Source organism: Alexandromys fortis, unplaced genomic scaffold, assembly GCF_014885135.2.
Source record: "Alexandromys fortis isolate MF-2015 unplaced genomic scaffold, M_Fortis_MF-2015_v1.1 scaffold_67, whole genome shotgun sequence".
Classification (NCBI taxonomy): domain Eukaryota; kingdom Metazoa; phylum Chordata; class Mammalia; order Rodentia; family Cricetidae; genus Alexandromys; species Alexandromys fortis.
Window position 1 is genome coordinate 2,724,949 of NW_026067945.1, and position 14,506 is coordinate 2,739,454.

General features: G+C 46.8%; 1 protein-coding gene across 1 annotated transcript in view; it reads left to right on the forward strand.

Annotated features, from left to right (window-relative positions):
- Adamts17 (ADAM metallopeptidase with thrombospondin type 1 motif 17) overlaps window positions 1–14,506 on the forward strand; it is a 295,911-nt gene that overhangs the window by 118,321 nt on the left and 163,084 nt on the right. The window contains exon 8 of the mRNA XM_050149201.1: window positions 11,199–11,304. Within this exon, the coding sequence (XP_050005158.1) occupies window positions 11,199–11,304 (106 nt within the window). The remainder of the gene's footprint in view (window positions 1–11,198; window positions 11,305–14,506) is intronic.

The window sequence follows — 14,506 nt, forward strand, 5'->3', positions numbered from 1 at the left end:
TCCATATAACTTAGTCCTTGATGCTGGTAACATAGAGCATCTACTTGACATGACCTAGAATCACCTCAGAAAGAAGTGTCTGGGCTTGCCTGTGAGGGACGGTCTACATTAGGTTAGACTGAGAAAGAAACACCCACCTCAGCTGAAGGTAGCACCATTATCTGGGCTGGGTTCCTATTCTCAATACAGAAGAGAAACTGAGCTGAGAGCTAGCCATTTTTCTATGCTTCTTAACTACAGAGGCTGTGTCACCAGCAGCCCCCACATGCTCCTGCTGCCTTGATTTCCCCACCCTGATTGGCTGCACACTCAAGCTCAGAGCCAACAGGAATCTTTTCTCCCTTGGGCCACTTTTGTCAGGGAATTTCCCAGTGGCAGGGAAAAGGACGACTACAAACATCCTGAGTAGAACATGCATGGTTACTCTACATGTACAGCGGCTCATTTTCATTGGTGCCCTTACGGGGAGTTAGAGACACCTATGGGGTATGGCCTTCCAGGAAGAGATCATGAGGGCTTTAGCCTAATGAGTAAGCTAATCCCTTGATGCATTGTCTAGTAGCATGACTGTTGGATGGCAAAGGAACAAACTGGAACCCAGTAGACAAACATGAATATACCGTTAAGAACCTGTATCTTGCCCTGACCCCTCCCCATAATTCCTTCTCTTTTCCTGTCTACTGCATGCTCCTGCCAGCATAATTTTTTTGCCCAAGTATGCGCAGCAAACAACTACGGACTGACATCTCTGTAACTGTGAGACTAAACACGCCTTTCCTTCCTCAGGTTGCTCTGGCAGGCATTCTGTCACAGTGGATCCATACACACCCTCAAGTACTTCGCCTCCTTTCCCAGGCTCTCCCCTCACACATTAGCAGCCCTCCCTCATGGCCTTGTCGGGGGCTGCTCAACATTGTCAAACACAAATGCTGAGAGATCAGGACTCAACGTGCTTGATCAGGTCTCAGGGACAGGAATGGACCCATCTTTCCAAATAATGTTTGATTTTGCAGAAGGAACATTTAAATCTCCTCCAATTGCCTTGGGGCTCTCTGGCCCTTTGGAAGCCCAAAGGGTCTCATTCCCCACACGGTGAAGGAATTTTAGACAAACTGTATCATGGTTCTTCCCAGCCTTACTTACGCCTAAAACCCCAGCTTTCCCTAGGCAGAGGGAAGGCAGTCTAGTTTACCAGTAAGGGGATGGGGACCAATTTAGAGAGAATAGAGTGCTCTTAAAGTCACTGATGGGGATTGATAACGTGTATTTTAAAATCGTGGACCAAAATATAATGTGTTTTAAAGCTTTCAAAATTCAGCCCAGTGTGGTAGCCATGTCTATAGCATGCAGAAGTAGAGACAGGAAGATGATTGAGCATAGGTCCAGTGAGCTGGAGGTCAGAAGGTAAGAGGTCAAGGACAGCCTGGGCAACATCATGAGTCTTTGTCAAAGACAAAAATGACTCCCACTACCCCCTAAACAGGTTTCAAAATCTATCGTAGCTTGTTGGGATAGGAATGTGGGCATCAGCTTCATGCAGCCAACTTACAGGGCTGCTTCCCAGAACCATGGTTGCACAGGCACACCGATGAGCAAATATGCCTGGGGGAGGGTGATCTTGTTAGGGTACAAGCACGAACCTGAACAGCAAACTCTTTATGGCTCCCTGAGCATCTCTGATGCAGTCACATGACCAAGTACAGAGTGCTTCTGAAAAGAGACTTAGAGGCTCATGTGGTCCTCCACACTCATAAATACTGCCCACAGACTCTGATAAAGGGGATCAGGAGTGTTTGCTCAGTCAACAGAAGCAAGGGAAACCTCTGTTATAACAAGTGACAGGAAGGAGGAAGGGAGAACAGTGAAGGACTCCTGTGCACCCATCAAAGAGGTCCCCAGCGCAAGTGTTCTGAAGAGATCCCAGTCCCACCTTTTGGGCCCGGGGTTTTGACTGATGACTTGTCAACTAACCTTTCTACCTGAGTTCTCATCTTTCAGCTACAACCATGTTCTCACAGACATTTTTCCACACACTGCAGTTCTCGCTCAGCTGAGAATCTGTGCCTGGCGTGGGGCCCACCGTGGACACGGAGTCAGGAAACACTTGATGAAGTGTTTGTCAGAATAAGAGATTTGTCAAGGCCCCTCCCATGTCCCGAGGTGAACCTGCTGGGGGCTGTTCTTACTGACTTGCCTGTTCCAGAAACCCCTGAGCCCTGAGCCAAGGTCATTGGAGGAACTTGATGCTGGCTTCTTGGAGGTCTCCTCCCATCCAGTGGGCCCTGTAGACAGAAAGTGCCATCTTGTTCTGAGGGTGGAAAAATCTGTGCAGAATCTCAATACACTTGGCTCAAACTGGTTGTGGTCTGTTGAATATCAACAGTTATTTATTTCTCCCCCCACCCTGCCCCTCTCCTGGTCTGTTTTGGTTTTTACAGAGCATAGCAAACTGTTGGGAGAAATTCTTTTGCTTCCGACTTCTAAATTCCACAGGAATATTTACTCCTTATGCTGACGTCTTACACTCAGGCCCCTTACTGCATCAGCAGGCAGAGCTTCTAGGAGCTACTGCTCCACCCAACCCAGAGACCTTCAGTTCCTGGCTCAGAACTTGCTACATGATTTTCCCAAGCCTGGGATCTTGGACATGCCTGAGAAACTGAGCCAAGAGTGTCTGTATCCTCGGCTGTGATATTATTTTCAAATTGACCACAGAGAGCAAGGCCTAGCCCCCATGACCTCTCTCCTGAGTCTGATCTATGTCCACAAGCACCCTGAGACAGAACAGGGTCTTGTCGGGTGTAAGTATACACCAGCTAGCTCAGTTCACTGGTCGAGTTGCTGCCAGGATTACACAAGCAAACAGCAAGCCGTAGAGTAAAGTGGAGACACGGTGCGGGGGACATGAATTTTCCAAGTAGAATGTGCCAGCATGTTGACTCTTGGTGTGGTGGACAAAATAAAGGTGATTCCATATCCCTCCCCAAATCTTTTACTCAGAGCCATCCACCTGTTGCAGAAAATAGAAGGCCCCTACTTCTGCTGACTTGTGCTTTTGCTGTTACATCTGAGAAGGCACTGCCTACGCCTCAGGCCAAGATTTCCTTCACTGCTTTCTGATGATGCTCTAATTCAAGCGCTTGTATTTTTGAGCTTTATTACTTGTGATTTAAATTTTGGGTGTGGTATGAGGTATGGCTATACCTTTCTTCCGTATATAGCTGTCCAGCACCATTGTTGAAAAGATACTTCTTTGCTTATTGAATGATTATGGTACCCTTGTCAAAAATCAACAAACCCTAAGTGTGTGGACTTAATTTTTTGGACTTTGAGTCCTGCTCCCATGATCTGTATGTCTATCTTATGTTAATACCATACTGTTCTGATTATTTTAAGTTACATTGAGCCTCAAAATCAGAACAACAGAACGTCAACAACGCACTTTTTAAATCTCTACCCTGTCCATTTGTTCCTTCATCTAACCTCGTGTGGGCTATTCAATTTCTCAGCTCCCCAGGGCTCTTCTCAGACAGAGACTGTAAGGCATGGGCATCTTTCGTTGGCTGTGGAATTGTCTACAGTGCTGTTTGGGAAAGGGACCAGTGACCTTCTTTGGGCCGTTGCTCTAATATTCTGCATGGTATAGGAATAAAGACCATGACTAGCTCATCTATATACATGGCTGATGCTAAGGGGCACAGAAAGACCAGGGACAAGCAGAGTGTATTCTGGTGGGGGAATTGCTAAGACAAGTCAAAGTCTTGGAAAGCAGTGCACCGTGCCCCAGGAGGTAGGTGCCCCATGGTGAGACAGGAAGTCATGGCACAGCAGGTGTAGAGTACAGAGCTTCTGAGTCTGTCTGCCCACTTCCCTTGCCAGCCTTTTGGAGCCTTACCATGAGCAATGTTTCCTGATTGTTTTTTGGATCCTATGCTGCCACAGGGCTCTGGGGTCCTTCGGATGACCAGTGCCTCACTATGCAGAGGCTATTCTGCAGGGTTGTGAGTCCTGGCGATTCCCTGATTTCAGAAACAAACTGAGAGAGAGGAGATGACCCAAGCAGATCAAGTAATTTGGAGAGAATTGTTGCAATAAGAGCGGCGGGGCTGCGTCCCCAGCACCCCGGCCGCCTGGCTAGCTTATGCCCCGAAATAACAACACACAAACTGTATTCATTTAAACACTGCTTGGCCCATTTCTATCTAGCCTCTTATAGGCTAATTCTCACATATTAATTTAGCCCATTTCTTATCATCTGTGTAGCACTGCTAGGTGTGCTTACCGGGAAGATTCTAGTCTACATCCATCCTGGGTCGGAGCTTCATTGTGTGTGTCTGGGAGAGCGAAGCATGGCCTCTGCTACAGAGAGCAGAGCTGTCGAGTCTCTGAGCTCACTTCCTCTTCCTCCCAGCATTCTGTTCTGTTTACTCCACCCACCTATGTTCTAACCAATAAAATGGGCCAAGCCAGTTTCTTTATTAGCCAATGACCTTCCTCCATCATTTCCCCTTTTTCTGTTTAAACAAAAAAAAAGGAAGGCTTTAACTTAACATAGCAAAATTACATATAACAAAACAGTTATCAAGTAAAATTACAATAATCTTTATCATAACTAAGGAAAACTATAACTATAACTAACTATTCTTTAACTCCATCAAAGACTCCAGAAGGATACAATATTACCTAAGCAAACAAGAAATAAGCAACTTTCAAACTCTAGAAATGACAGAGACATCTTGCTGCCTGGACAGTCACCCAAGGTTCCTCTGTACCTGTGGGGCATCCATCTTCAGCCTACAGGCCCATGGTATCCAGAGACATTTCCATGAAGCAGGACATTTCAAAGTCAATTCAGTCACTATCTGCTGTGTCCTGCAGAATGTCTCGCAGACTCTTTCATGAATCAGGAACCCCAAAATATCGTCTCACCTTTAGGCAAGTTCAGTAGTCCTCTCTCTGCGGGTTCTCTGTCCAGTTTATGCAATAGTCCAGGCAAGAACAGTTTCTTGCCCAAATGGCTATCAAACTCCATAAGGATCCTCTTCGATACCCATCTTTTTCTTGAAGTAGATTGGTGCTGCCAGGAGCAGAGTGTCTCATTGTCATGAAAAGTCCTAAGTTATTAAAACATTTAAAATGTCATATTCTATAATCCTTGAAAGATATGAAGAATGCCTATCTAAAATATATGATTATCTATTAACAACCTATATACGTTACATTTTTAAATGAACTACACAATCATAATACCTTAGTCAAGATCAGAAATACATATAACAAAATTGACCTTAAATCTCTATCAATAAAGCAAAATCTATACTAATGCAAATTATTCATATCTATATCAGAGAATAATGGAAACAGGAGCAGCTGAGATGAAAATGAAATTTCTTTATCGCAGCTGAGAAGCAGTTTCTTTTGCCCAACATGAAGGTTGTTTCTGGGTTTGGAGATTTTGTTTTAGGATATTCTGATTTGTTTTTGCCATTTGCTGCGATGTATTAGTATCTCCTGTCCTCAGAACACTCTGGCAGTCGTCCATGGACGACACATTCCTGGCTGAGGTGGAACCAGGCCATGCTCCGCCTGCCTCGTTCAGCTCTCATGCTGTAACAAGTGCCCCTTGCAATGTGCTTAGTGCCACGTGGGTTGCATTTTGTGCCCCTCCTTGTAATTGCGCTGTTTCAAATGACTTCCGAGCCTGGCGTTCAAGTGTAGTGTTCCTAAGAGTGAGGTGCCAGGATGGGCCTTATAGAGCCTTGTGGAGAAAATCCTAGAGAGGGGAAAGAACAGTTATGCATTCTTGCTCAAACGTGAATTACATGGGCGTGGATTTAATGGAAGTGAATCAACAATATATAATAACAAGTCTTTATATATATAATATACTTGTACATATTATTTTAAAAGTCTATATAACTTACCTATTATTAAGAATGAGAATCAATACTGGCTATTTTTCATTCGTCACCTATTAGACTTTAGAACTTTTCTTTGCTCTTAAATGTTATCCCCAAGTTCAGTTGCACCTATACTCACTGTTTGAATCTCTACCAGCGTGCAAACAGTTGTCAATAAAGATGAACATCAGATACTCGACAGTGACAGGCGCATCAAATGAACAGATATCAGTTACTCCCTTGTCACAGATAGTATGTAGGCCCAGTCGGCTGCTGTCAGTGTGATGTGCAGTGGGCAAGGAAAAGTGACTGTTAGCTTGCAGGCGGAGCCCCCGTGCCTCTGGCTAATGGGTGACGAGGCCAACAGCTGCAGGTGGTTTACACACTGTGATTTACTGCAGAAACCGGGCTTATACAGTTGTGTGGTGTTTACTCCGTGAGTCTACAGCAGATCAAATAGCTAGCCTTGAGTTTATGAATGATAAGCTTACGTGCAGCTCTTTACTGAAAAAGTAAATAATTAAGCCTCTTCACCTGATTGCCTCTCTGCCGTGTTGTGTTCCCACAGAAGGAAAGAAAGGGGAGGGCCCATGGGTGGTCAGCATGGCCAGGAAGGTGTGGGGGGTGGGGACTCCGGTGGCATGAATTAAACATCCCTGGCTTCAGAATCCACTATTCCCTCCATGTCTACACTCAGCATGTATGTATGCGCTTTTCTCCTGTTTATCCCAGGGGTTCAGTAGAGGCGGGACAATTCCCCGCTTAAGTACACATGCAGTTATGCATCCCCTTGAGTTGGCTGGGACCTTCCTGCATTATCTGATTCCTGTAGCGCTGTATATCTGGGACGACGGTCCAAGGAGGGCGGGGGGTCTTGTTTCTGTTTTTGGTTCCTGCCTTTGCCCCTGCTGTGGCATTTGGAATAAATGAAATATACAATATGTTAATGGTATGAAGTTTAAGCCCAATATGATACCTTAATTTAATCTCTTTTTATTTGCATTCTATTTCTTTATTTTATCGCAGGGTGGGGCATGTTCATGCAATGGTGCGTGAGGTGGGGTCAGGCGACAACTTATGGGAGTTGATCCTCTGTCCTCACTATGTGGGTTGTGGGGACCAAACTCAAGTCTTTTACTTCCTGGTCCTTCTCAAGAGCCCCACTGTAGCTCCTAAAGAGGTGGAAAGGGAAAGGCTTTTAAAAGATCTCTATTCCCTTTACCACATCCTAGAGGCAACTACCATTAAGATTGGAGTGTATATATCCAAGTCGTCTGCTCTTTAGGACATTTGACCTCAAACAGAAGAAGCCTTTGCTCTATTCCACCTACCTCCTTCCTTATGGAAGCACACATTAATATTTATGAAAATATTCTCTGCACATGCTTATTCATTGTTGTCCATTAACTAAGCTTTGGTGTTAGAGACAGAGCACCTTTCATTTCTATCCTGCTCCAACACTGATGATCAATCTTCATTATTAACTTCATTTGATGGAGACAAGACAAGGCAATTAGTCAATCCCATCTCTGAGTGAGTCCATGAGGGCATGTCCAGAGAGGTCTAGACCATGGTGGCTTTGACCTAACAAATGGCTTACTCATTACTCGGTCCAAAACTCTTAAAGGGAATATCCTAGTGAAGGAAGCGGGTCACTGGGACTGTAACTTTGAATGGGGGCCTCTTCCTGTCTTTGCTGTGCTTTCTTGTTTCTGTGAAGAGGGCAGCTCTGCTCCATCCTGCCTATCTGTAGCCTCACCACAGTCTCCTATGAAGAACTAGCCAGCCAGAGACTGAAACCTCTCAGACTGTGAGCCAAACCTTCCTCCTTGAGGTGTCACTCTTGGGGGTCTGTCACAGTGAGGACTGACTGTGCACCTGACTACTAAGCCTTTGTTTCCCCATTCAAAAAAATCTCATCCTCCATAGGGATGGGTCAGGCAGCTTTGTTCCTGGAGGGATGCGCAGATGAGGGGCAGTTGCCTTTCTGCTTCACTTTCATTCCAAGAAGCTATGCAAACGTGCGGGACTGATGTTATATAATGGGCCCTACTATGGTTTCTTTTGTGGAGAATTTTATGAATAGTGGGATGCAAGACTCCTTGCCGACAGGAATTACAGTTAGAGACTGCAGCATGCAGCTGGCAGAGCAGATATTGCAGTCTTTTTTTTTTTTAAGTAAATTGATGCAGAGAAAGCTAGTTTTTCCCTATTTCCTGACAAGAACCAATGTAGCCTATGTAGTAGCCTTTTCCGGTTTGGTGCCTTGAGGAGGCTGAGGTGATAGAGTCTGTGTTGGTTAGCTCTCCACCACTGGGATGAGTCCCCAAGAGAAGCATCTTCTGAGGAAGATATAGAGGGTCCAGTGGCTGTCCATCAGATCCATCGCTTTTAGGTCTCCTGTGCAATCTGGGTGGGATGGCTGGAGTTGCACAGGGGAAGAAATGGCTCACCACATAGCAGGAGAGCAAAAAAGGAGGAAGGGACTGAGCTCTACACTCCCCTTTAAGAGTATGTCCCCAAAAACCTAAAGGCCTTTCACCAAGCCCACCACCTAGACACCCACCACCTCCCAATAATGCCACCTCAGTGACCTCAACTCCAGGGCAGTTGGGAAACTTTAGGTATAGACTACAGACTATTACATCCCTGGTCTCCAATGCCCCTGCCCTGAATAGTTGTTTCTTCCATGAAACACTGAATACTGGTGGCCTGTTTTCCACAGGAGTTCCATGGTTTTGTTACCATTTGTTTACCCAGCAGATCTCACATTGCTGGCAACCTGGGATTTTCTCTAGTCTTTGTTTACATATCCTAAGCATTTCGACGCCCCGGCTCATAACCTCACACAGCTCTCGTGTTTTGTGATCAAGAGCAGTTTTCTTTTGCTGTGTTTTATCACCAGGCTGGTAATGATTGCAATCAATCATTAAAAGCAATGGCCCTTAACCCACCCTTGTGCAAGAGAGTCTTATAAATAAACTGACCCTTTGTTTTCTAGTTTTTTTTTAATCTAAGCATCTGCACCTTGGAAAAATTAAAATGCAATTATTGGAAGGCTCTTCTGCTGGCTGCTGCCCATAGCACTGCATGCAATGCAGTTAAAGTGGGAAGCCCATTCTGCTAGCTCAGAGTGCAGAGGGCTATTGAGACCCAGGAAAGTATTTGTGTGGCATTTGAGGTCTGCTGGTTCAGCAACAGAGCCCTTAAGCAGGCATGCTCAGGACAGCAAGCACAGGACATCTGGCCATGTTATGCGTCCTTTCTCACCACGTGACTGCCTTCGAATGTATGCTTCTGATTGCCTATAATTGGTTCATCGACCCAGAATGACTGTGACCTGTGTTTCACACGGCAGTGTGTGTCTTAGTGTGTGTGTGTCCCATGCACACACCATCAGGGCCGTGTAACAGCTTACTATCTGCTTACTGCTGGACTGCCAGTGGCAACCCACAAAGCATTTTAAAACAGAACCAGAATACGACCTTGAAGGCAACAGGCGGCCAGTTTGCATTCTTTCTGGATGCTGTTTTCTTTCAACCCATGGTCTGCATCGTTGGATTGTTAAGTCCATGTCCATAAAATGTATTTGGAGGCCAAAATAGCGTTTAACTTATTTCTTTGTTGCTGCTACTGCTGCTGCTGCTGCTTTTACATTCTGCAACCCTGGCCATGCATGTTGCATATTCCCAGAGAAAAGTAGGCCTGTGGTACAACACCGCTGCTCATCTTGTGGAATGTGGGATGTGTCGCCCATTGGTAGCCCCAGAACTGCATCTCTCTGCAAAACCTGCATGGCAGGCCCTTCTGTACCTCATGGAGGGGACCCAGAAAGAGGGAATGCCCTGTTTGTGTACAAACTACGTGACAGCTTGATGATGTTTTTCCTTTGGGGTACTGTGGACCAAACCCTGCCCTCAGCATCACTCAGTTACCTCTATGCTGTACCGAAACCCTATTTTTCTCTTTCACGGAACCGCCAGGCATTATTTCCCCCTCTTGCTCCGGAGGGGGAGGATAAGAGTGACCACAAATAGCCAAAGGTGTGGGAAGCACAGCAACCAGCACCCAGAGCTGGCTTCATGCTAAGGAAATAAGTTCATTTCTAAATGGGGAGGGGGCGGTCATTTTTAATGAGATAATATCCCTTAGATAGTCCTCCTCCTTTCTATGACAAATCCTTCCCTCCTGCGACATTTCAGGAAAATTAATGAAGGAGGTCTGAGCTCCGGCAGGATGGAGCTCAGTGGGTGGGTTGGTACCCATGGCGGTAGTGAGCAGGCATTGCTCCCTCAAGGGATCCCAGCATGGCACTGAGCCAGAATATAAAGCACAGCTGTGCTCCTCCATCAGCTCTCGGCCTCAGCCAATGGGACCTCACAAGGAGACCAGTTCGTGTCCCCCCCCCCTTTTCTATCCAGGCCTTTGTGGAGGACAGCCTGCACAGGGTGGAGGACAGCCTGCACAGGGTGGATGACAGCCTGCACAGGGTGGGTGACCAGTGATAGGGGAGGGCAGGCACACAGAGACCTCGCTGCCGTAATCTCTGGAGGGATGGATGTCCTGGGAACAGAGAGAACAGAAGTAGCGGAGAGCTCTCTGGAAGGCAAGAAACCTGGAGCCAGCCTGCCGAAGACACTCCCGCTGCCCTGTGGCTGAGCTCTGAACCCTTGCTCTCCTCGGCCATCCATGCTGTTCACCAGTGGGCCTGCCTCTCAGGGAAACCCTGGCCATTGGCTTACTGATGCCCACTCAGACCTCCTGCCCTCTGCACTCTGCCCCTTGCCCATACCCCTGCCCTGTACCGCTTTTCTCCCCGAGGGTCAGGACTAGGGGGAGGCAAAAGTACAAAACTTAAGGATGTCCTTCTCAAGGACATGTTCGAGCCAGAAGGACATCCTCCTTACGTTCCAAATCCAGCTTACTTTGCTTTGCCGGTCTCTCGCTCTGAGCTCTAAGTGTCAAACCAGGTGACCCGGGAAAGTCTCTCTCCTATTTCTGAACTTGGTTTGGGTTGCCTCTGTTCTCAGTGATGAGAATGGAGGCAGATGCTTTGATAAGGCACGCAGCGCTCTGCCTGACCCACACCAGGAACCTGCGAGATGTTTGTGCTCACTGTCATTGCTATGGATACCTACACTGGCATCCTGCACAAGCCAGGCTCAGGGTCCCGCCTGGTAGGCAGCCGTGTCCCCATTTGCTCCTTTCCAGGCCGTGCGTGATTCTTGCTGTGTGGGCTTTCCCGGAGGTCAGGGCCTCCCCGTTCTGAAGAGGATGTGTTTTGTGTCTCTGCTGCAGGAATTGCTTACTTAGGAGGCGTGTGCAGCGCTAAGAGGAAATGTGTGCTTGCCGAAGACAATGGTCTCAATCTGGCCTTTACCATCGCCCACGAGCTGGGCCACAAGTAAGTATCAGACCCTGATGTTCTGCCTCCTTGCTTCTTCTCCAGACACATTTCCCACTGGAACTCCAAGAGCCCCGGGACACAGAAGCTCTGTGTCTTTGCTGATGCTGTAATAAAAAGGTCCACCCCACGGACGGCCTCCCGAGTGTGGAAATATTAATGCGAAGTTTATTTATTCTCAAAGCCAGCAATGAGGTCTTCCTGGGCATCTTGGTTCATGGTACTACTTTTCCAAGCTCAGCACGGTCTTTTAATTCACTCCAAGGACATCATTCTAAAACGGTTGGATTTATCGCTAGCCTGTTCGCGTTCTGTTTTCTTTTCCGTCATTTCCAAAGCCCCACTTTCTGAATGGCCAATGCAGTGTCTCCATTTGGGAGAATCAGCAGCAACTGCCTTTGCACAGGGATGGAAAGTCTTTCATATTTTAATACTAAATAACCCTAGAGCCCTCGAGCCCAAAGGAACCTTCTAGAGAATCTGGGGCAGCCTCCTCCATCTTCAGGGGAGAAAACTGTGTGTTAGAAGGGTTGCAGTCACCTGCAGGAAGTCCCAGGGGCAGATAGCCAGCCTATTCTACAACCGTGGCCTGAGCGCTTACCCTTTCTGCTAGAAAGGATGTCTGTTTTATGTTTCTCTGAAGGGAAAATCTGTGATCTGACTGTGTAAGAACTTTAAAAAAAAAATCAAATTGAGGAAACCTGAGCATGCAGAGCAGTGGGAAAATTTATATTGGATTGTATAGAACATAAATGGAAATCTAGTTCTTGGGAAATGGTCGTAAATGGTTTACTAATGACCTCCCCAGGAAGGGGCCCAAGTCCTTAACTGTTACGTCCAGTCGTTGCAAGAGGAAAGCCAGTGTATACAAAGGATGGAAAAGCAATTGTTTTCCTGGAGCAACAGCGAAGTCTCAGGCCTTCCTTTCTCTTTTGCCCTGTTTATCTGGTCCCATTTGTAGGAGGTTTGGCAGTTGACTCCTCTGGACAGGTTGGAGACCCTGATGTGGGGCAGAGGGAGACTGCTGTGTGGATGTTGTGTGTGTAGCATAGGAACATGTATTTATTGAGCGAGTTCTAACAAAGCCAGTCAGTGGCCCTGATGTACACCCTCCACGTCCATGCTGCTTCCTAGCTGTTGGTGACAATACTTGACCCTCACTATTTTTTTTTTCATTGCATTTATATCCCTGCTTTCCAGTAGTTAAAACTCGGTACCCTAGGGCCTCATGAGCAAAGACCACCATGGCCTCAGTAGGTGCCTATCTCAGTATGTGAAAGTGAATCAGCTGTTTAAGGGCTTTAAGAATGCAGAGCTTCGGGGATGGGGGTGTGTGTCTGTGAATAGTCAAATAAGATTATATGGAGGAGCTGGAGAAATGGCCCAGTGGGAGAAAGTGCTTACCACTCAAGCGTGCAGGCATGAGTTCTGATCTTCAGAACCCAAGTAAAGCTAGGTGAGCTAGCATGTGTCTGTAATCCCCACCCTGCTGTGGTGAGATGGGGCAGGCAGAAGCAGCAGACTCCCTGGACTCTCACAGGCCAGCTAGCCTGGTGGACACCACAGTTCACCTGAGACCGTTACCGCCACCTGGACTGTGCTCTGAGTCACACACACACACACACACACACACACACACACACACACACGGGTGGGGGAGACAGACATTCAGATAGACAGATTATTCTTAAAGATGGTTTGAGGGCCTGGAACATAAATGCCCTTTAGCTATAGACTGTGTACAGTTTCTTGAAGAATTCTTGATTGCTTGTTACTAAACTCTAATTACCTACAAAAACCAAACTCTATCGTGAATCAAAGCCAATTAGCTACTAAGCAGTGGTTAAGAGCATGTACTGCTCTTTGTAGAGGATCTGGGTTCATGTCCCGGCACCCACATCTGGCTGCTCACTATGGTTATAAGGGATCTGATGTCCTCAGGCCTCCACAGACATCTATTCGAATGTGATGTACAGAGAGACCCACATAGGCACACACACATACATACACATAAATAAAAAAAGAAGGATAAAGTTTTTGAGCTACTGGTACATCAATTGCAGTTTTCTGTGACAGCATCCTGTACCACAGTCATTGTCACGGTGCTCTTTCTGTCACATACACTGGGGCACACATATGCCACCTTACGAAAGCACAGAGGCATTTTCTTCCTGATGAACCGCTGGTTCAAATACTGGCTGCTTAGCCCAGGAGGTCTGCAGTGCTGAATGGCTAGACGCAGGCATCCTTCAGTGCCCTTTCAGCTATGGACTGTGTACAGTTACTTGTAGAATTCTTTATAGCTTGCTACTAAACTCTAATTACCTACAAAAACAAACACCGCTGTGAATGGAAGCCAATAAAGCCTGCCAGCATTTGGCCTCCTCCAAGTCGGGTGATTACAGTGTTCCCAAGGAAGTCTGTTGTCTGAGTGGTGTCTTTGTTGGGCTACAGCGCCCTGCCCACCTCCAACCCCGACCTGCCAAGCCACATAATCCTTCTCTGAAATCCCTTCTAGTCACCCCGGTTAAGGACAGTGGGGGATGGGCCGTATGGACTGCTTAGAAAAGGGAAGGCCTGCACTCTTGGCAAAGGCAAGGGCCAAACCCAAAATGGGGGACACTCTGGGATAGAGTCTGTGGTCCCCCAACGTATCTTTTTGGATATGTTAAGGGGGTCCCCAGGTCGCTGATACTCTAGTCCCTGCTGACAAAGTACTGGTAAGGGGAGGTGTCTAGTGGACTGTGTGTCTTTCTACCTGGTCTTGGCTCCTCCTTTCCTTCCTAGCATGCCCCCTTGTCAGGACCCTCTGTGAGCGGCTGTGCTCCCATCCCACCTGCAGGTGGAACATTCTCCTTCCACATGAGCCACACATTTAATTTGTGTGTGGACCATCTGACTTCATGATTTTGCTTCTAGTTTGATTTTAATTAAAAAAAAATATCTCCGCGGGTGTGAGAGGGAGTTTTTTTCAGCAGTGATAGGGTGCAGTCCATGAAGGGATAGGGGCAATCTTTGGAGTGTGACAACCCATATGGACCAGCATGGTCCAAGTAATCAGATTCCTTATGTGGAGAGGTACAAGGTACTGATCAGAGGAATGGCGAGAAGTAAGCATTTCTTCCTCCCTCATAGGCCCATGACTTTAAGGTTCAGCCTTCATCAGTGTTGAAAAAGACTGTCTCACTTGAATATATATATA